We start from the raw sequence: 23,076 nt of genomic DNA on the forward strand, positions 1-23,076 counted from the left end.
TATAGTAGATCTTCGACGACTGTAAAACGTGACTTTGGAGCTGTCCTGATTAATATTGGTAAATAAAGTGTATTTCGATATTCCATCAAATGCTGCCGTCATTATTCACTCCAAATCTGCACGAACCCCGTACGAACGTGAAGTGAAGGAAGAAAATAACGTAACAATATGAAAACATATCTAAAGTAATGCAGAGTGGCACTAACCTATTTCATATCATTTACATGATTCAGGGCATATCTAGAAACTGAATATTGCTTCAAAGTATGATATTATACCACACAATGTATAACGTCTGATCACTATATGGTAGAAATAAAATGAAAATTATTTTTTTTTAATTTTTTTTTAACATAATTTGCTATTTTGCAATGTGAAAGAAAAACAGCTTCATAAACAACAAACCAGAGGGGGAAAAATTCATTTCTCAGACAAAATTAGCTCCAGTTTTGAACGGTTTGTTATCTAGCACATAGTAAAATACATACAAACGCGAGATGTAGCTACACCACCCAATCGGGGATAGTGGTTAGCGATGCTAACTGCCATGTCGAAGGTCTCTGCTTCGAGTTCCGGAGAAGGTTGGGTATTTGTAAATGCTTAGCGCCTGTGCGGCATGGATGCACTATAGACCATTTTGTGGGTAGGCTTAGACTACGTTACTTGAATTTAAACTTGGAAAGTCATTAGGTTATTTTGAAGCAGGAGACATAAAAAATGAGCAATGCCCTCGCCAAGACTCAAATCTGCACCTCTCGAATGAGCCGAGTGTGCTACTGTTACACCACTAAGGCAAGCTGAAAGGAGGGAGAAAATATCTTAGTAGTTACTTCGCAATCTTTGAACTTGAAATTCTACCTTATATACTGCAACATTTTAAAGTACGACTGGGGATTAATGAACCCTGTCGCTCTTTAAATCCTGGTGGTCACGAATTAGCATTCGCCACCATTTAGTTCGGACGCCACGTTTAGAGTCATTTATTTATTCTGATGCTGGAGACGTAAAAAATAAGCAATGCCGTCGCCAGGACTCGAACCTGAATCTTTCGAACACGCAAGGAGTGTGCTACCGTTACACCACGAAGGTATGGTGAAGGAGGGAGAAAATACCTTTAACCTTTCAGTTTTATGTTGTTTTAAATACCTGTAGGTCGCGGAGTTTCGTCTGCAGCCCAAGCAGTACCTACTGTTAATTTGAAGTATTCAATAAAAAGGTTATTTTAACCTTAACACATTTTCATCTTAATTCAGACTAGAGCGATAAATCATAGAAATGGGTAGAGTTTTTATATAAATCTAATGTCAGTCAAATTTGACTAAATTGATAAATGATGATGGAAATGAAGATTCACAAATAGCGCAATTTTTCAATATTCGTACTTTAAATTCGTTTCTGCAAAGATCTGCCTTCTCTTTGTTTCTCTATAGTCGTATAAAAATTTCAAAATTCTTAAGTATACAGAATTAACATTTATTTTATTGTTAAACAAGAATAAGAGAAAGTATTGCCTTCTTTTCCTTCCGTGGTATTCAAGTTTCTGTGGTATTCTGTTAAGATCTGTTAAAATTTTTAAAAAATTTCCTTCGAAACACCGAGCGTTTAATCTGGACATAATTAAGGACGTCATCTTTGGAATTTTCGGTATTTCCTCTTTTTTTCCCATTTTGAAAAAAAGGTTTTGATAGGTGAAATGGAAATCTGCTAAGTGCTTGCTTGTAAGCGAAATAATCTCGCCAGATTTTTATATCTTTGTCAACTTGAACTGGTCTACCATACTTATTTTCGGACCGAAAGAATTCTTTCCACGTTTATTAAATTTCTAAATCATTGCCTAGTTACTGATTGTTTTTTATTATTTTACTAGGAAGCTGGACTCATTTTGTCGTTGTATTAGTTCAAGGGATAAGAAAAACATTGTTGTTCTGCTTCAGCAGCTACTTTCATTTGCTGTGGGTATTCAACCGTTTTCATTTTTGTTGTTGCCATTTCATAGCTAATAACAGCAGCTTATACTGTTATTTTCTTGTCCCATTTCGATAGGAATATACTCACTAGACTAAATTTTCCTGCCTTTTCCTTAAAATTCCAGAATATTGTAATCAAAGCACCATTTTTCAAATATTTCCAGAAATTTCGGCGGAGTATTGTAGGAAACAATACAATCCAAATTTATATTTATAAGCCTTTGTAATCGGATTGAATTTATTATAAAAATGGGCCGGAGTATGGAGCAAATACTAGAGCATGGAGCAATACCCTAGGGGGCTCGAGACTTTCCGTGTGTAGCACTCAGGATATTCACAGATTTCCTGTAGACGATTTACTCAGGATAAGGGTGGGAAATGGCAAAACCAAAATAACCTTTTCGGCAACGTCATGATATCCTCACGTTCTTGTCACTTTTCACCTTAAGAGAGCTGTATTATGAAGAATCCAGGTATGTTGAAAAATGGACTCCGAATTCAGTGATATGAATCGTAGGAAAGTTGGCATTAGAATGTTGTCGACAAACTTTCTTACCGTGAGAGGAATAGAAATGATTGTAAAGGATGTCCTCTATTGTAATGCTACCATGAGAGAAGAAAAAACAATTATAAAGGTGGTCCGCTATTGTAATGCTACCATGAGTGAAGTAAAAATAATTATAAAAGTGTCTCCTATTGTAATGCTACCGGGAAAGAAGTCCACTATTGTAAAGCTCTTAACAGAGTCACGTCATAGCGTTCGATAATCAGGAATAATTAAAAAGGTTATTCTACTTGTCTATAGGTGTACATGTTAAACGCACATGTTAGGTATGTTAGTGGCGTGTCGATCATTAACGTTTCGTGCAAAACATGCGCGACTACAAAGACCATGCGGAAAGCTGACCACTGCACCAGATTTACCAGAGCAGATATCGCTGCAAATAGTCCCTGCAATGCACAGTGGCCAGGATTAGACCCTAGAAGAATCTTCCAGAGCAAAATTCTTTGTTCTTAAACCTTTTTTAAAAAGTTTCAGAAAGATTCATTTACACTTTTAGACAACACTAGGTAACCATGAAAGTGGAAATCGTTGTTGGATCGTTGTTGTTTGTTGTTTAGCATAGAGTTCACTAGCAATTAATCACGATGCTTTATCGATTCCTTTTTCGTTTAACGAGCGCATGTCTTCAAAGTTTTATTTAATTAAAAACTTATGCTTTGCCATGGTGGATTATATTGCCTTGCCTCATGGGATCAGAAATATATTATTTGGCTAACCAGCTTTTTCAAAGCAGTGATAAAACTCTCCTCTACCGTGGTCATCTCCTCAAATAACATGTTTAAGGCTTCCTTATAGTAATTAGGTATTCAAACAAAAACGTCAGCCTCCGTTACAATTACCTTTTCATGTGGCAAGTTATTTAGTCACTAGTCGTAACAAATCAGTCATTTACAGTTTTAGCGCCAGAGTATTTGCAAGTTACATTTCATTCACGTAAAAGCTTAGAGCCGTCAGCGGTAGTTCCGACTAGTAGATATCTGAGTAAAGGGGCCTGGATGGCTGTATTTTGGTGGAAAATATTTGGGATTCACTTCAGCGGAGCCCATAGAAATTCAAGCTAACAATAAGCTATGATCCAGTTCTAACCACTATTCTAGCTACCTAATATCCTTTAATCCACGTGAACATTTGGGGAATAAATAAAGTTTCATTCTCCATAAAACACTTTTGCCTGGTTAGAAGTTTGAAATTTCTTTGATTAATAAAATAAAGCTCCTCGAAACCGGTTTATTTCCCTTTAGTTTACCTGTGTTATGTTTCTAATCATGAGATTTGATTTAGTTCTGACCAGAGAAGTGAAACATTTTGACATCTTATTACTGTTTTTGAGCACACCTCTTGAAGGACCGTAACCTGAGCGGTAAAATGCATATGGTTTAAACAAAATCTTCAGTGTGAGATTCAGAAACGCTCAGTGTTTCTTTTGAAAACAAAATTATTCATAAAATGTACTTGTAGAGAAACAACGCTAAAATGACACATTACAAAAACTTCAAAGAAGAGCTCATTTCTAATTACTTTGTTATAACTTTTTTCTAAATAGTTTTTAATTAATAAGAGCATGTTTATCTTTAAAACAATCAGAGCTTTAAATATTGTGGTATGGCGCGCACTGAATAAACAAATCATGCATTTTAAAATGAGACAAAATTTCAGACTTAAATTGTCGTAGGTACTGAATATCGATTAGGTATCCACTATCGATTTTGAGATAATGAGATAAAAATCCCTATTGTTCAGAACCAACAAATTTTTCAATATGGTAGGAGCAACAGCCGTAATTATAACGAAATCGATAGTCTAACTTTGGTTCTATAAAAATTATTCACGAAGCTTCTACAGTTCAGGGACTGGTATTTCCTTAAAGCCTTTTACACTCACAAAAATTTACCTTAATTGTTTAATAACATTAGTTTCTATCCAGTTCTTCCAGATACTTTCAAAATTCTAACGTTTTCGTCTTTTCATATTTCAGTAATTTCTTCTTCTATAGGTAGCTGTTCATTCGTTTACTCTTTGCTCGACCCATTGATTTCATTACAAGTTTTGTTGTCTCCCCATTAGGACAGTTTAAGACATTTAGAAGCCATAAACGTTTATGAGATTTTGGTACTTCCACATAAATTTGTGCCTGTTTTACTCCAATTTTCCCTCTCGGTTTGACTTTAGCTGCAACGTATAATCTATGATAAAACCGGGAATGGGAAATTTTTCTGGTACCCCTGTTCGAGTTTCTAAACAGCTTTATATGGTGCCCTCTTTCTTTGATGGCCAAAACTCGTGATTATTGCTCTTAATACGTAATCCAGCTTTGTCACCTACCTTTGATCGTTCTCGAAATTCATAGAATTATATTTTAAAAATCTCAGCCAGTCTAATGTTGTTTTTCTGCCGTATATGAAATTCAACATTAGCCTGTTTCTTTTTTAATTGAATGGTGGATTTGTTAAATTAAAACTTTTTTGAGACTATTTTCTCATAACTTCAATGTAGAAAATATAATTTTTCGATATTTATAATTATTATCTATTGATGATATATCAGATAATATGCGAATAGTGTAAATTTCCACACCTGTTCAGAATAGAAGCCTCAATAATTAGAGCACAGAAGAATGATTCTTGAGGTCATCTATTCGAAAGGCGATGTCTGACGTTTTTTAGCGATTAACCCTTTAACTGTCAAGTTATTTTGATGATTTCGGTACACAAATTGTCAAATTTTTTTATTGCAAAAACCAAATGTTTAGTACAAAATAAAATATACTTAAGTAGTTAAAAATTGATATTTTGACGTACATGGGTAAAATTTTTAAAGTTTTGTAGCCACTGCATATTTTCTTTGAGGCGGCTGTCACTCAACATGGCAGTTGCAAAGTTCGCTTCTAGTGGAGCATTATTTTCTAAAAATGAAAACAAATAACTATTTTCGAAAATATAAATAAATATAAGTGAATACCTATTAGTAGTCCAGTAATTCAGTCTTGTGTGGCACAACTGGAAACACTTTTCCAAGCACAAACCAACTCCACAATCACTACACCAGAATCGTGATTCCCTCCTTATCTTTTCCCCATTTTTATCCTTTTTCGAACAACACACTTTGCACTGTCTTGTAGGCTCACGTTTCGCAGGAATAGGAAGAAAATGGGATATGAAATGTCGTTCAGTAAGACGAGCAGGGTTATCTATTGTAGGTGGTCTGCCAACATTCTTTTGTCCAGAAGCTGCATCATCATATTTATGTAAAAGCTCTTCTACAACTTGGATTCGAAAATCTAAAAATGTAATACGTTTCCCAACTACATTTTTATAGAGCAAATATGAGTTCCAGAGTACCTTGTGTAGTAAATGTAAAAATATCTTTTTATAATATTTTTTCTGACGTTTTCGGATTGTTGGATGAAAGGATATTTCCTGATCACAGCGATCTACACCACCCATAGTTAGACCGTAATTAGAAACAATCTTCGGCTTGAGTATATCGTCATTTTTTATTTTTGAGGCTGACCATAGAAGTATCATGAATACTGCTCATCAAACACACATCCTTCATCTTCGGTTGAAGAATCTAAATCATCTATATAACGTTTCAAAGAACTGGACGCTATTTTACAACAAAAAGATCCCATGCACCTTGAACCAAATAACCTCTAACCTTTGAAATCTTCAGTAAAGTGCTGTCATCTATTGAACTGAGCGCACATTAACTTTTCCCGAAATACAGTCGGGTTTGACAAAGAGATGAAGCCGAAATAAACGTCTCCCGATATATATTCGGGTATAACAATACGATGCACTCAAAAAAAATTACCCCGAGTAATACTCGGGCTGACATTTTCGAACACCAGTGCTGTGCCCGAGATTATCTCGGGCATGACAGTTAAAAGGTTAAAAGTGTAGTTTCGTGTTTTTCCACAAAACGTTTGGCTTACAGATAGACATACGCATCTCCAAACTGCTTATTGTAATGAAAAGACTAAAAATAGTTCATTTCTATCTTCCATTTTATTCATTCATTTGCAAGAAGACAATTTAATTAATTATCTCAATTATAAATATTTTTATGAAGAATTTTTTCTCTAAAATAAAATAAAAACAGAATAATATAAATGGGAAGTATCACAGAACCAGAATACAAATCCCGAGCCTTTCGTTTGAAATAACGGTCCTTATCTACGAACCAACAAATTCAAATGAGTTCTTTAGAGCTTTAGGGTGTAATTTCCCAAGATGGTCGGCTAATCCTGAATGAATACAATTTTTAAAATGTCAGTAAATTTGAAGAAATGCCGGGATTTTCGTTTAAATATGATACCCAAAAGTTTTCGCAATTACAATACTACCTTTACTTCATTTACTTCCTTTACTTTTCGTGATTACAATACTTTGTAGAGACATTAAGTTATTTCGAAGCAGGAGATGTGAAAAATTAGCAATGTCCTCCCCGGGACTTGAAACACGGGCCTCTCGAATACGCGTCGAGCGTGCGACCACGAAGGAGTGCAAAGAAGGCGGGAGAAATACCTTATACCTTTACTTTAGAAGGAAGTAAAAAATTACTAAAAGACAAATTACTGAAAATATAATAAGGCTTTCACATTTCCTAAGAGTTAAATATACCTAATCTCAGGCGTAAAATTTCTTTTAGGATAACATAACGAAATTACGAAATAGCTCGTCGCAAGATTGCAACATTTCACATCAAGAATTAATGAAATCTTTGTTAATGAGTTGTTGCTAGTAATGGTTTGGTGAAAGATTACATCTTAGTCGGTTATATTTTAGGTCCAAAGAGTTCGACTCATTCGTTGATATCACGTAGCTCGATGCTGTTAGAATATTACAATTAATAACAGCGTTCCTTATCATTCTACATAGCCTGAGGAAATTAAGTTTCCCGTTTTCGGAGACTTTCGCAAATACATTCATGCTTGTTTGATTTCCTTTTGCAGTACTTGACACCTTCATAAACATTGTGTTTAACCTTTCCCTTTCCCATTTTCTGCTGTTTAAATATTTCCGCATCTCATTAACTTCCCTGTGAAATGTTCTAGAAATCCAGAACTAGGATATGCATGGGAACCATAAAAGAATGCACCCGGGCGTTTGTTTTCGCAACTGTACGTCGTCGACTTGTAGCTTCCAATTACAAAATTGTTTTATGTGACACAGATATTCATATTTTTGCATTTTTAAATTTAAAAAGAAATCGATTTAATAAAAATTGCAAATTTTACCTTTTTGCCCCTTTTTCCAGTCTTGTATTTAGGTTTTATTGGTTTATTGAGATTACGGCAAAGCACAAAAGGGTTATCTGCCTAAGGGGAGGGATGCCTTCGTGAAGGACTTTCTGAGAGAAATTGGCTCGTATACACGTTACACGTGGGGAAAACCACAAAAACGCCCATGCAGCCATTCCGTTCGCGGGATTCGAACCTCGGACCGAACTACCAGTGTTCAGCGACTTTACGGCTCAGCCGCTGGTGGGCCCTTGTATTTAGGAAATATTTATACTCATTTACAAAAAAACAAAACGTAAAATGTATGATTGCCATTCGAAAGAATTTCTTTCTGCTATTAAGAGACAGCACATACTTTCGAGTAAATATCTATTGCAGAAATATTTTATAAGCATTTTTTCTCTTCCCCTTTTTTCCTGCCACAACGTTTTTGATTTTGTTTGATCAAAGATTTTAAAGCGAGCAGAGACAACATTGTATGGAAAAAAATATTATTTCTCCCCAGCGAGCGAGAGTCTACTGGAATTCCACACGAGGAGTTGTTTATAAATATTTTGTGATTTTGCTGTTGAATCGAGTTTTATGTGGCGTAAACGCCAAGAACCTGAAATGTAATAAATAAAGTAAATGCACAAAACGTTAATAATAAATACACAACAAAATATTCTATAAAGCCATCTCAGTAAGAATACTGAATATTGATATGATTAACTGAGAAAAGACTGAAAAAAGCAGGAACACGTGTCCAGAAACTTAGCGTTGCATCGGGAATTCTAAATACTCTATTTTTGCTTTTGAATTGTATATGGCGTAACTGAGAAGCAAATGATGCTTAAAGAATAAAGCTAAAAGGACAAAAAAAGGGGTTAATAGGAATGAGTTTAACAGCAGACTTGTAGATTGCGATGTCATCGAGAGCGTAAAAACCTTAACAACCCCTTTTGGGTGACCGTTAAAATCTGAATCTTTTCAGGTTCCACCCCCCAAAAAAAAAACGTTTTATTCAAGGAACTTTATAGAATTCGTAATCTAGAAAATTCTGGCAGACACACAGTCAAACGTATTGCTACTTAGACAGCTCGTAACATTATTTGCATGAATGAAAAATGAAAAGCATTTTTAGTAATGAATTTTGGAAATGATTATTAGATAATGGTTCTAAATTAACAAAACTTTATGAGAATATTAATAACATAATTTAAATATAAATTACTTATGCGAAAAAAAGTTTGGCACATGACATGCAGCAAAATTACAAATTAAAGGCTGTTATACACTAGTAAATGGCAACCGAACATCACTGAATAGAATTTAAAAGCGAAAAGTGAATCTCGAATTAATCTAATTTATTTATTTACTCACTCTTCAAGGCAAATTAAAAATGATGACAAATGTCAAAATTTTGAAATTAAATATGTTGGACAATTTTTGTGGGAAGAAAGTCAAACTTTTTTTTTTTTTTTTTTTTTTTTTTTAATCTTTATACCGAATATAAATTTTTTTCTGAAAATAAGAATTAGGACTGAGGGACTGCATACAAATTTAGATTTCACAAATTTTACGAATTAATTTGTTTTGTCAATATATGAACATTTGCGGTATTTAAAATATTTTTTTAAGTACTTGCCTATGACCATCGATTGCGAAAATTAAGGCCGGGTATGGACATTTGCGGGAAAGGTCACTGAGATTGAATTCTGGGATTTAGAAGGTTTTCATAAAATACAGTGTACTCTCAATTATTTCGGATGGCGAATTATTCGACAGTTGTGATGCTTATGCACCTACACTCAACGCTACGCGCTAGTTCAAGCACGCTCTAAAAACGTTTCATTGCTAACTATGACTAATCCTTGTGATGAAAAAAACGTTTTTAACCTGGTATCGATAAAGGATATCCCGAAGTAATACAAACATATTTTAATACCCCGTAATTCAAAGTTTCTTATCTTTCAGATTTAATAAATTGAAAATTTGAATGGAGTAAGAATAAGCTTAGGAAAAAAATTTATCCCGGAGCTTCAAAAACATTTATCGAGAAGTTTCAAATTGGATTCGAAGGGCAAAGACTGTATACTAAAGTGTTTCCAGCAAACGCACTTATATAATTTACCCTCACTCGAATCTGAGAGAAATTTGGGCAGCTAGAAGAGCAAGAACTTTTTTTCTATCTTACCGCATGCCTCCGTGATGTAACAACACCTCCTAGGAACCTCTAAGTTCTAGGAGGTGTCGATTTCGGAAGCACATTCGGTTAACAGTCGAAGGGTTGGGTTTCGAATTCTAAATCACTTTACAACTCTTTAGAATATCCACAAAAATGTTCTAGAAGAGTGCGGTCATTAACGCATCTCAAAAGACGGGAAATTTAATGAAAATTTTTTATCAGAATTAGAGCAAATATCTGTTAGGCAAGCGGATTATGAGTTTAAAAATCACGTGTTAATTACATTTTGTAGCATTGTTATTGAAATTATATTCAAAGAATAATCCATGTTTTCCGATGAAGATAATTCGGGCAGATGGTACGGTGTTTTGTAGGAACTGCGAGGGTAACCTTAAAAACAGACATTGATAAGACATTTATTCATTCCGTTCTATTAATTCTTTTAAATTTTGAAAATAAGCCCTATATTAATAAACTAGACGCTTCGTTCATCTTTTAAATAAACCAGAAAAATGTCTAAAGGGAACACCAAACATTAAATTTAAACATTGCACAGAATTTTACTCTGCAGAACAACCATATAAAAAACTTTTAAAAAAGCAGAAATTTGAATAAAAATGTATTATATATATATATAAAACATTACAATGAAATAAGCAATACTCCTTAACACAAATATTAACTACCCTAATAAATAAATTAACGAAGTTCCCGTTGCAAAATCTTAAGAATTCAAATGGTATAAAGAAAGTTAAGAACTTTGTTTCCTAAAAAAGATCATGCAAAACTTTTTATATAATTAAAATATAATGAAAAAAAATTACAATGAAATAAGCAACAAATCTCATATTTTTCAAAAGAAAACAGTCAACAATCCAGTATCCAAAGCAATGAATGAAAAACGGTTGTCAAAACCACATTTCTAAAAGAATGAAACTATTACCAGGAAGAAACAACTAATCAAAATTGTGCTTTGCGGATAACATAATTCAAAATGTACAAACCTCTTTGCCATTAGCTAATAAAGAGAGGAAAAAAAGGAAATTGTTTCTGTTGTGCCTCGCGAGACACATGAACGTCAGAATACGAAGATTGCGATGTTCGTGTTGCGTGTATAATCTATATATATATAAAGAAGAAAGTATGTTTGTTTGTTCTCTAATAACTCAGTCACTATTATAGCTAGCGTCGCCAAACTTTCTGCGATTCTTTTCTGGGTCCTGGAAAAGGTCGACGTCGACTTTTTTCCAGAAAAAAGTAGCTAAAATCAAAGATATTCATTAAAAACTCAAAAAAACGATAATTTTTGCTCTCATTTTTCCGAGTGGCGACAGTGTCGAGAGCTAGCAATGAAAATCTGCTTTATTTCGAAAATTGTTGCCACTGCTCGCTTTCAAATCCTAGAGTTTGTTAATAAAAAATTTCAAACAAATAAAATGTTTTACGATGAAATAATAACATTACCACACATTAAATACATTATTCCCGATTCCAAAAATTCGTGGAAACTATTTCGACTGCGTACCATTTTAATCAGCTGAAATATTAATTAAAAACTCTGAAAGCGCTCATTTTCGCACTCATTTTTCCGAGTAGGAACAGTGTCTCGCGTTGAAGATAAAAATTCTTTATTTCGAAAAGTGTTGCTACTGCTCGCTTCCAAATCGTACAGTCTGTTAATCAAAAATTTGTAGATTTTACAAAATCTATACATATAAAGAAGAATGTCTGTTTGTGTGTTTGTTTGTTCGCGTTAATTAAGTCTGAACAATTATAATAAGTTTTTTTTCACATTTAATCGATTAAAATTGAATACAGGTGAAATATTGGATGGAACTTGAGCCTTTACGATTATTTGATTAGAAAGACGAAAATCATTAGAAACTGCACGCCATTGTTGCTGATATAATGAGAGAGAATTAGTTTATTTTTTTATCAAAATTTGTTATGTGATTTCCATATAGCATCAGACTGAAACATGTATGACGATGAATCGTGTTTTTTGCATCGTTATTAGAGAAGGAATACAGCGGTATCGTTCTCTCTGTTGTTAGAGGTATTACTCTCAATCTAACTTAATTGGCATCGGGTACTTGCGCTAGTTAATAATACATTAGCTCCTATTTTCAACAGTCAGCAGTCCAGTATACAAAGCATTGAATGAAAACCTGTTGCTAAACCCACATTTCTAAAAGAATGAAACTATTCAAAATGATGCGATTTCATCAAAAAATATAAAATAAAAAAATCTGACTAGAATCAGATCGCTTCAAGCTTCAAGCTGTACTGGCTGTTGTCTAGATGCACCTATGTACCAAATTTCGTAGCCATTGATCTTTTAAGCTTAGCGCAGCATGAACGATAGTCACATACAGATAGACTCTTTCTTTTATTATATGTAGAGACAATAATTTTAAGATTATTCAAAATATGTATATATTTCTTTTGGCACACCTTAGTACGATAAAAACAAAAAGTATATTTCAAAAATTATTTATTATCAGAAATTAATAAAAAAAAAGACTGGAACTTAAAAATTCCAAATCCTCCAAATGTAAGAATAATGTGAAAAGAGGAAAAGATCAATTGAATCCCATACGATTAAGTAAGGCAAGAAGAGATTGAGAATATTCCCGTAATAAATAGCTTAATCTAATCGCGGAGGATGAAAGCTAAGATTCAAAGATAGAGAATGCAGTCAGCTGAAATAGAAGATGTTAAATTGTACGAAAAAAAGTTCTTTCAAAGTTCGGTCGAACATGCTTATAATGAAAAGATTTTCCAAATCAAAATTCTACTGCTAAATTTTATACGGAATACTGCGAAATCGATAAATTTTACGAAAGAGTAACTAGATTTGGGCTACTTAAGATCTCCAACGTATTTGCAGTATCGTCTTATCTATTACACTTTCTTTTATTATTCTTCAAGCTAAATTCTGTTTTCTCTGCCTGTTCAGATTATGATTCTGGTCTTCCAGTAAAAGTTCGATGCCGAGGTATTTAGAGACACATAGTTAAGGGAGTATCTTTATCGTGGCGCGAATTTTCATGGTTATTTTGCGAATTTTAACACGGCACGCGAAAGTATTAGATTATATTTTATGCTTAAATAAATTTATTCTTACATTAGAATTTTTTTAACTACATTGCATAATAATCCCATTCCAAAGTACAAAGTAGATCAAAAGTACAGGATTATTTTGTAGTTAGAATACCACTTCGCTAATCTTCCATTTTTCATCTTTTAAGATATTATTCTTCTAATCTTTCTGTAGAGTCAAATTTTCAGGAATTTGTTTCTTACTATGTTTGCGTTCATTTTTTGATCAATAGATGGCGCCACAGGATTCAATTCCTATCATTTAGCTAGAACATTCTCGAATTTCTCTCTTTAATCTCGCAAGTGCATATGCTTCTCTTTCATCATTTCCCCTTCCAGAACTGAAGGAAGTTTTATTTAACCTCCAAAACTGTAGTCCTTTTCATCCTTAATTATCAGTCGCAACACCGTACACGTTTTTCCCCTCAAAAACACTTCATAACTCTACTGTGAATTCCGCTTGGAAGCAACTACAGTCGTTTTATGTGTTTTTGAGTCTTTTGTATTCAAAATTGCTGATAACCTCGCAAATAATGAAATGATGTTCGCCATTTTTTTAGCGCCTGAGTGGACATGGACCGAAACGAAACGCTTGTTTATTTAGGAGAAAATCTGGCAATAAGTGAACAGTTTTCATTTTCTTACATGTGAATTTTAATTTATGTACGTGAAAATTGTAAAGTGTGTTATTTATGCGTGCTATTTTACTATTTATTTTTAGGCTCTGTACCCAAGTTCATGGATACCTACAATCGTTGCACTGATCGTCGTCATTGGATCTGCTATCTCAATAATTTCATTATCCATATCACTCTTCATTTTCTGTTATTTTAAGTGAGTATCAATTCAAGTAATTCAAGTACGCAATTAATTAATCTTGTTGAATTATGAAATACGCTAAGCTTATTTTAAGGAACTGCGTTTATTACATATACAGGGTGATTCAAAAATATAGTGAACTCAAGAGGAATAAAAAATTGCTTACAAAATAAAAATTTTGTTTTCAGTTAAGTCCACATTGTTTCACACTTATGTTTTCAGTTTGAAAGAATCGGATGTGGGCAACACATGACTTCCTTGCATGGCCTCTTGCAACGGAAAAGTGCAACGAAAAAGTTTACACATTTTTCGTTGCATTTAATTTAAACTTATTTCCTCAAATTTTATTAGAGATATATCTCTCACTCAATTAATTCAATTCTCACTTTGCGGCAAGGCAAAAATACCCAAAAACTCAGAATATCTTCATTAAAATTTGTAAAATACAGAAAAAAATAAAACACCAAATACAGTTAAAAATCAGTTAAAAGAAATTTTTAAATTACTATTAAAATTTCAACGCAAAAGTAAGCAATTCGGCCAAAACTGAAAGCTTATTTTTGGTCCCACTCGGCAGAAAGACACTGAAGTTGGTTCAGGAAGTTACTTAATTCACTACCCTACTTTTCAAATGTAAACTAATTGGGCTTCGTTAGGCTCAATAGCAATTATCAAAAAAATTTTAATTGTTGATAATTCTACAACTATTCCATGCAGTTAACTAAGTGCATAAAAGCCTTAACCGGGACTTAAGAACTACATAATTCAATCACTCTAAAGCAGAATATATGCAATTTATCAATATATAACAATAAAAAATCTGTACTCACCCAGCCAGGTTTGCAACCAAAAACAGAGGTGAACAACTACATATTGTAGCAATTCCATCTACAAAATTTCAACGTTCGGAGGGTACTCGTTTTTGAGTATTACGAGACACGTAAGAAAATCCCGAAAATATCTCTTCTGAATTCATTTTAAATCAATTTTAAAATCCGTTTGGGGAGAAATGAGCGTTTATTGTTTTGGTAATTACCCATATCACTCAAAAACATCGTTCAAATTGATTCAAGGGCGATCAAAATGGATATTTTCGTTTAAATACGATACCCGAAATTTCTTGCGATTGCAATACTTCCTTTATTTCGTACAAGAAATTAAAAAATCTGATGTTATGTTTAGCGTTATGTTTGTTGTTGCGAAGCTTAGTTTGTCTAGATTGGCAACAAATCCACTATTATGCTAAGTTTCAAATGTAAACAAATATGGCTGCTGTAGTAAAAATAATTAGGCTTAGCCACACTCAAACAGCTTTAAAATTGTTGATAATACTACAAATATTGCACGACGATTTAAAAGCATAAAAACCTTAACCGGAAGATAAGAATAACATAATTCAATTACGGTTAAAGCAAAAAATCCGCAACTTACCAAACATATAAGAATAAAAAATCTGAGCTCACTGAACCGAGTAGCAGAGTGGTAATATTATAATTATATAATATATATAATTATATATATATATATATATTGTTTCACAAGAATAGTAGTAGGTAGGAACATTGCAGCAACCTTGCTAAAAAGTTATTAGGAGCTGTAGCTCCACGAAATGTTGTAACATAGTACTACATAAACAATAAGAATATAGTAAAGTAAAATTAAATTTAAATAATTCTCTTGCGCCATTGCTGCAAGGAATTAAATTTGAATTTAATAAATATTCTCTATTCGTAACAAATATTCTGTATTCGTAACAAACATTCTCTATTCGTATTCGTCTATTCGTATAAATATAAAATTAAATAATTCGATTTAAATCAATATTTCAATTAATATGGTAAAATCCAAAATAAATAATATATCCAAAATAAATATTCCAATTAATATTAATCTGGCTTTTATTATTATATTTTGATAGATTGTATATAGTTTATTTTAGGCTTACATGTATAATTCGTGTAGAGTTTCTAAATTGCTTTGGTTTTCTAAAAATTTTGGTTATCTACTCTTAATTGATATTTAATTAATTTTAACTCTAGTCATTTTCTTGCTAATTTCTCATAATTCCACTATTTAAATTTCTTTTTTAGTAATTCACAACATTTGGTTTTACTTTTACCCTTGCCTATATGGATGACGAAACACGAATTGAGTAATTGAAGAGTTAGGTTTGGAGGCAACTTCCCCTTGATAAGTCTGTCTCCTGCCTACTCAACAATTATTCACTTATGCAATTTAATTTTTTGGAATAATATATTTTTTCATGGTTTTAGATACATGAACTTAATTTACATATGCGCTTAGAATTTAAATGATATTGTAAATTAGTTCGCAGCAATAATAAATTTTATTTTTATTTTTTTTTTTTTGCAATTAAAATTTCTTAATTAAAATTTTAATTTTATATTAGCTTTATACGAATAGAGAATATTTGTTTATATATATATATATATATATATATCTACAAATATTTATGTTACTCGGAATTTTTCGTGATTACAATGCTTCCTTTACTTTATACAAGGAAGCAAAAATGAGCCAAATAATATAAACTTTCATTCTGCGATATTTTTGGTTCCGTTCCGTTTAAGAAATGAATTAAAGCAAGCAAACGTACAAGGTGAGACGATTACAAGACATATGGTTTTAGTTGAAATACGTAAAGACCATAGATCCGAGGTCAAAATTTAAGAAATCAGTCAAGTAAGGTAGACTTTCAATGCACGACATGTTCTGTCACTTTTCCCTTAAGAAACGAGTTAAATGAGATTCAGACTAAGAAAATTCTGATCCCGTGTTTTTTCTTTTTATTTTTATTATTATTGTTATTATTATTATTATTATTATTATTATTATTAAAGGAACATGAAATCTATATTTTTTATGGGTACTATATATATATAGTAATAAAAATGTGTCAATAAGAAAGTTTTCATAGAGCAGTTAATCAAGCAAGACTATAAATACTTTCGTACACCAAAATTATCCAATGTGTCATTCATTAAAGTGTTCATATGTTAATTAGAGAACTGTATGAAGATAATGCTAAAGACAGCTACAAATATAAAATCTCCAATGAAAATTTCTAAAAGGTGTTAAAAAAATATGCATGTATTTGAATAAGTATATTTTCCAAACTCCCATCTCTAGAAGGGCCCACCAGCGGCCGAGCGGTAAAGTCGCTGAACACTGGTAGTTCGGTCCGAGGTTCGAATCCCGCGAACGGGCTGGCTGCATGGGCGCTTTCGTGGTTTTCCCCATGTGTAACGCAAATACGAGCCAGTTTCCCTTAGAAAGTCCTCCACGAAGGCATCCCTCCCCTTAGGCAGATAGCCCTCGAGGCTTTGCCATAATCACACACACCCATCACTAGAAATGCTAAATTTTGAATTTGTATATTTAATGAAATTAAATTTTTAAGCAACCAATTAATCGACATTTTGGCCTTTTGTTTTCGTCAGATGAACGCAATTCAAGTGTTTTATGTAAAAGATTTCATGTAATCGAATCTATTGTTGTCCGAGAAACATATGAAGAATCATTGATGAGACATTGTTTGTGCAATAGTTTTGAAGCAGCTTGTAGAATAAATATGGTAATTTATTGTCTCGAAAAAAAAAAAAAGAATATTAAATTCGTCTTTTTGTTATGAGTGGAAATTTTCTCTTCCTTTCTGAAATGAGAATCTGTGACGCTAAGTAGTGTTATTCACTAGAATAGGAAAACAAAAGCAACTTTAACAAGATTTTCGACATAATCATATAACGACGACTAAAAAACTAAACGACTAAACGACTTTTTGTCATACAATATTCCTCTTAAATGAAATAGTACTCATATATTCTTTAGTTGATTATATACTATATATTAAAAGTCCGCATATATTCTTTTGTGAGTTTCTACGTTACAAAAATCTCAGTGTTACTCACATTTATACATTACATATAATTAAAAACTATTCATGCATATTTGATCTGCGTATGTCAATATGTTCCTGTTGTACAAATAAGGTAATACAATTGCATATTTAGTAAACTGCTGATTCCCGTTTTTCTTTTTAATAAATCAAGTAAGACTTTAACGAAGCAAGGTTCTTGCTCTGCTACATTTATGTTATTACATTACGTTCGTATTACATTTACGTCCTAGCAAGATGATAGCTTATTAATGCTATGCCAGATATGCTATGCCAGATATGGCCACGTTAAAATTTTACGTGTGTTTTCATATATTATTAATGATATTTATAATTTTTAAAGATAGCGTAAGCTACTTTCAGTGACAAGTTAAGTGCTCTTTTAAGTAAAATCTCAAAATTAATTTCTCTTTTATTCACCTATTAGAGTGGCTTAATATCTTTGCAGACGGAGTAAATAACTTAGTATAATAAATCATGCACGATGAAAAATATATTAACTCGGCATTCAATAAAATCTTCAATTTTCCTCTTCTTTTTTTCTTTCTTTACTTTTTAAAGGCTAAAATTTCTAAAGAGAAAAAAAAATACTTTCTTTCTTGTTATTGAATAAACTGACGTATTGAACTGCAAATAATAAATGCATTCTCTTTACAAGACGTTAGATAAAAATTCGGAAATACTCATCGCACTTAATCTAGAGAAACATTTTTCTACCATGCCTGAGATTCAGAAACCTTACCAGAGGTGTCCGTATGATGTATAATGTTACGAATATGTTTCTTTAAATTATATACTTTTGTGAATTTCTAGGTTAAATTAATGGTATAAAATTTTGCAATTTATTTCCAAAAATTTATTATCATTAGTTAGCTATAAATAGTATTTTCTACGATAGCTGAAATATCTAATACACTCGTAGTTTAAAGATTTAAAAATGTCTGTTATCTGCAAAATATTCTTTTAGTTATTTTTCCATTTCTTGTAGCCCACTGCTTAAAACAGCTAGGGTATATTCTGAGTTCGTTATGAAATAACCATATAATGGACAACCTTTTAATAAAAATGAAATAGAAGAGGTTAAAAAGGAAAATTATAACGTTTACAAAATTTAGAATACAGAAATTTTGCCTCTGACGTGGAGAACTATGCGTTTGAAATAAGAAGTGAAAAGCGGGCTATAGCATTCCTTCCGTAGAAGGAGATCAAAAACAATTTACATGCGTTTAATGTTTTTAACAGTTAGTACGATGTCCTAGCAAGATGACTTAGCTGAATTGATTGCGTGGAGGGTCATTGGTTGTTTAGATGCGGATGAAACGCAATTCGTTCTAGCGCAATTGTTAGAAGATTCTCAAAGTGTCATTTCCAGTATATGGGATCGGTTTTTGGAAACTGGAGCTGTTCGAAGATCGGGACAAGATCGTACGCCTGCAACAACGGCCAGAAGAAATCTCATTATGAACGCCACTTTGTGCAGTATCTCCTTCAGAGGACTACTGGTACTAGAATCTCGACTCAAAGTGTTCGAAACTGACTCCACCATGTGGGTTTGTATGCTCGCAAGCCAACTGTCTGTGTTTCATTGACACAGGCCCTCTGTATTTCCCACAGAAAGTAAACACATGAACCTCTTAGATGAGACCGAGATGAGTGGAGCAATGTGCTTTTCACGAACGGCGCTTTAGTGTACACGGTAAAAAAAAAGTTCGCTCTTTACAGGCAAAAGTTTTGTAAAGTTACAGAAATCAAAAAGTTGCAGAAGAATTTCCTGTAATGGTAACAGGTTGAAAGCAAACTGTAGCGGTAACAGTTGATTTGCTTGTAGCATTACAGATAATGTTTCAGTAGCCGCGCGGAAGAATCACGTGACTGACTGGAAATTAGCCAATCAGGAGAAAAGTGTTTGAAAGCTAGTTGCAGAAAAAAACATGACTGAATGCATGTTGGTTGTATAGCGCAGGTAAGTAAGAAAATGTTTACAATTACTGCTTGAAATATTTTTTGTTCATTTTATGCAGATTATTCTCGTGCACTTTTCACTGTTATATGCAGTGAGTAAGTATTTAAACGTTTAAGCTTTTCGATTAATTAATATCAGTGTTCGTAATGTCTAATGAGTTGAAAGAGTGCAAAATATTTATTCCAAATACAGATCTAATAGTAGTATTTTGTCATTGTGCATTCGATAAATTACGCCTTAAATTGCCCGTATTATTATTTAAAACTAATTATTCCAAAATTTAATCACTGTTTGTGGTATTTAATTGAAATGGTAATGTGGTTGTTAAAAACAAAACTAATCATGTTAGCGTTCTTTTCCAATCGTCTGACCAAAGAACGTTTGACATCTTTTTCCCGGCAGGCCTTGCGAGAAACGTTTATATAAACATTTAGAATTCTGAATGTAATGTATATATTTTTTTGCTTACTAGGTTTAGTTTATTCTTTTTTCTAGGATTATCTAATTAGTTATACCTGGTTTATAATTCAGTCTAATATGTTTATGTACGAGTGTGTTATGAAGTAAAATTACAAAAACTTGAACAACGCGGTCGAGAATCTCGTTTATTCCTTTAGTGTAATAATATTTTCAGTGGTATTAATTTCTTACGAAAATATTATAATTTCAAAATGAAGTAATTATATTGATTAAAAATATGCCGTATCATACTTTTCGTAATGTTTTGTTTTACTAACTAGATGCAACTTAATTATTCCATATATTTTAATATACCAATATCAACAGGGGAAAAATGGAAATGACCTAAAATATTTTTCTAACAATTCGTTAAACTAATTATAAAACAAAACTAAAATTTTGTGCATTATTTCCAAAAATATCATTTCATTAATATTTTATAAATGACAACATATATTATATTGTATATATAACTACCATTACATACTTATAAGTTTTTAAACATTTAATGTAGAATTTATGTTGATTTTATTTTGCCCAGTTTTAATACAGTTTTGCAGTATGATAGTCTTGTTACTAGGATAGCATGAATCTGCTAGTACAAGTTTAATACATTTCTTGACAAATGTTTCTCTTATTCATGTAATATAATATATAAATCATAAAATAAGTTTTCTTAAAAATAAATTATTATTGTTTACTGGAATTTAAAACAATTCTATATCTGTATGTTGTATTAAAAATAAAATAATAATGAATTTTTAATGAAACATTGATTTTAGCATTAACAATGTAAATATATATATATATATACACACATGAATAAATGGAAATGCAAGCTACTTTTATTTACAAAACCGCCCATGAATATATGCTTTCCTTTAGGCTGATAGCCTTTGCATGCTTTGCCATATTCTATCAATCCAAATGATGCAAATACGCAGAAAATTTTACTTTCTTTGAAAGTTAATACCGGAAATAAAATTCAGTGCATTTGTAAACTACATTAGTTCTCTATACGTGATTCCTGAAACTTTTGATCTTTAAATGATAGTGGGCATCCTAGAGAAGTTATGTTTACTAATTAGTTATTTTATGAGGAATGCTGGTTAAATTTAAAAAGTGATTGACTGAGGTAGCTTGTCGTAATGAGACGGTTCACTGTAATCCAATTTTTTAAAGAATTTAAGCTGTTCTTAATTAATTAAGATATTATAAAGAAATATGATTAAAAGTGTTATATAAGCACATGTTTAAAACATCTATTAAAATTTTTATAAGCTTTTTAAGAGCATGATAATGATTTTAAAAGAAATGTTTTTTTCTTTATTTAGGAGACATGGTTTACAAAGAGGGGAAAAACCATTTATTTTTTCCAAGCAGTCGAAACGAATTTTTATGAAATGTTTATTAAATTATATTATGTTATTTTTTAATTAATTCTTTTTTCAGGTTTTATGTAAAGTTTATGGATTAAGTAATAAATTATTTTTACTTCTGTATTTTAATTAGCATATTATTTGCTTCATAGTGTTTCACAATAAAGTTATAAATTCAATAAACTTCTTAATTAACATGCTGTAATATAGAGAGAGCATAAAGTTTGTTTTCTGTTGTCACATGTTTATTTCACAATTTTGTATGCGAATCTCGAAATTTATAATAACTAGGAATACTTTTTTAGTATCACTTTCGAAATGATAAATATTAAGCTTAGATTTATTACATATTATGTTTGTAAAAAATTATAGGTAAAATTAAAATGCATTAAATTTTAAGCTAAACTGAAGTATTAATTTTAGAAATAAATTTCTTAAAGGCATAATTGTATTAAAAATTTTAAGGGAAACAAGGCTTTAAAAATTAAGGTCAGTTGGCAAAGTTTTATGCTTATTCAAAAAGCATGACATTAGGTTTTTAATGAAAGACTTCTATCTGTTAATTCAAAGGAAATTATTTAAAGGTAAGTAAAAAAGTTATGCATTTTTTCAAACAATAACAGACTGTTGACAAACACTGAGTGCAGATAAGAATAAAAAGATTAGTTAGACGTTGTAATTCAAGCGCATGAACAAAATTTGAATTCCTTGTAGTAACAAAATGAAGTTCATTGCTATGTTGAATTCTTTACTGAAAATGTCATTTTTAGAAGGAGAGAATATATTTTTGAAATATGAAGAACAGCTGTTCTGAGTTCTTCATAGAAATATTTCACAAAATGTCTTTTACTGTAATAATATGATCATATCAACATGCAACACGTTTACTCATATAAGTTAAATCTAAAGCAACATGTGTCTATTTTAGCTAAAATTACTAAAAGGAAAGTTCTAGAACATATCTTATTAACTGACACTAAAACATGCAAATAAAACATACTATTTTTTTCAGCTTTACAGGGCAAATATAAGGAGTAGTATATCAATTTGAACTTTTAAATTAATCAAAATGATAATATGAAAGGCCTTTCAGTAATATCAGACATAAGTTTCTCTTCATAAAACAAAAATACTCTGCAACAGACTAATGTTACTTTTTGAAAAAAGAACATTGCTGTTGAAAGCACATCTTTTAAATTAATGCTATTCTGAGGTCAAATTGACTAATTTAAAAAGCCAAACTATTATGCTTCACTTGCATATATCTGTATAATGATATACACAGGCAGATATTGTTTTACTCAAAACATCTTCATTTCAATATATTTTATTATAATAAGCATCATTTTAGACAAAAAAATCTATTACTTTTATAGACATATCCTTTAGTATTATCTATGAAAAATATATTCTACACATATAATTACTTAATGGGATATTAGAAGGAAATAATCTGAAACCTTTACAGATACAACCATTGGAATTTTACGTAAGAAA

At 31.6% G+C, this 23,076-nt stretch overlaps 1 protein-coding gene across 1 annotated transcript in view; it reads left to right on the top strand.

Moving 5' to 3' along the window:
• LOC146998093 (corticotropin-releasing hormone receptor 1-like) overlaps positions 1-23,076 on the top strand; it is a 315,521-nt gene that overhangs the window by 246,121 nt on the left and 46,324 nt on the right. Inside the window, exon 4 of the mRNA XM_085812363.1 lies at positions 13,765-13,877. Coding sequence (XP_085668489.1) covers positions 13,765-13,877 — 113 coding nt within the window. The remainder of the gene's footprint in view (positions 1-13,764; positions 13,878-23,076) is intronic.

This window comes from Stegodyphus dumicola, chromosome 3 (assembly GCF_044657685.1).
Source record: "Stegodyphus dumicola isolate Sdum_Otavi_A_Nest chromosome 3, ASM4465768v1".
Classification (NCBI taxonomy): domain Eukaryota; kingdom Metazoa; phylum Arthropoda; class Arachnida; order Araneae; family Eresidae; genus Stegodyphus; species Stegodyphus dumicola.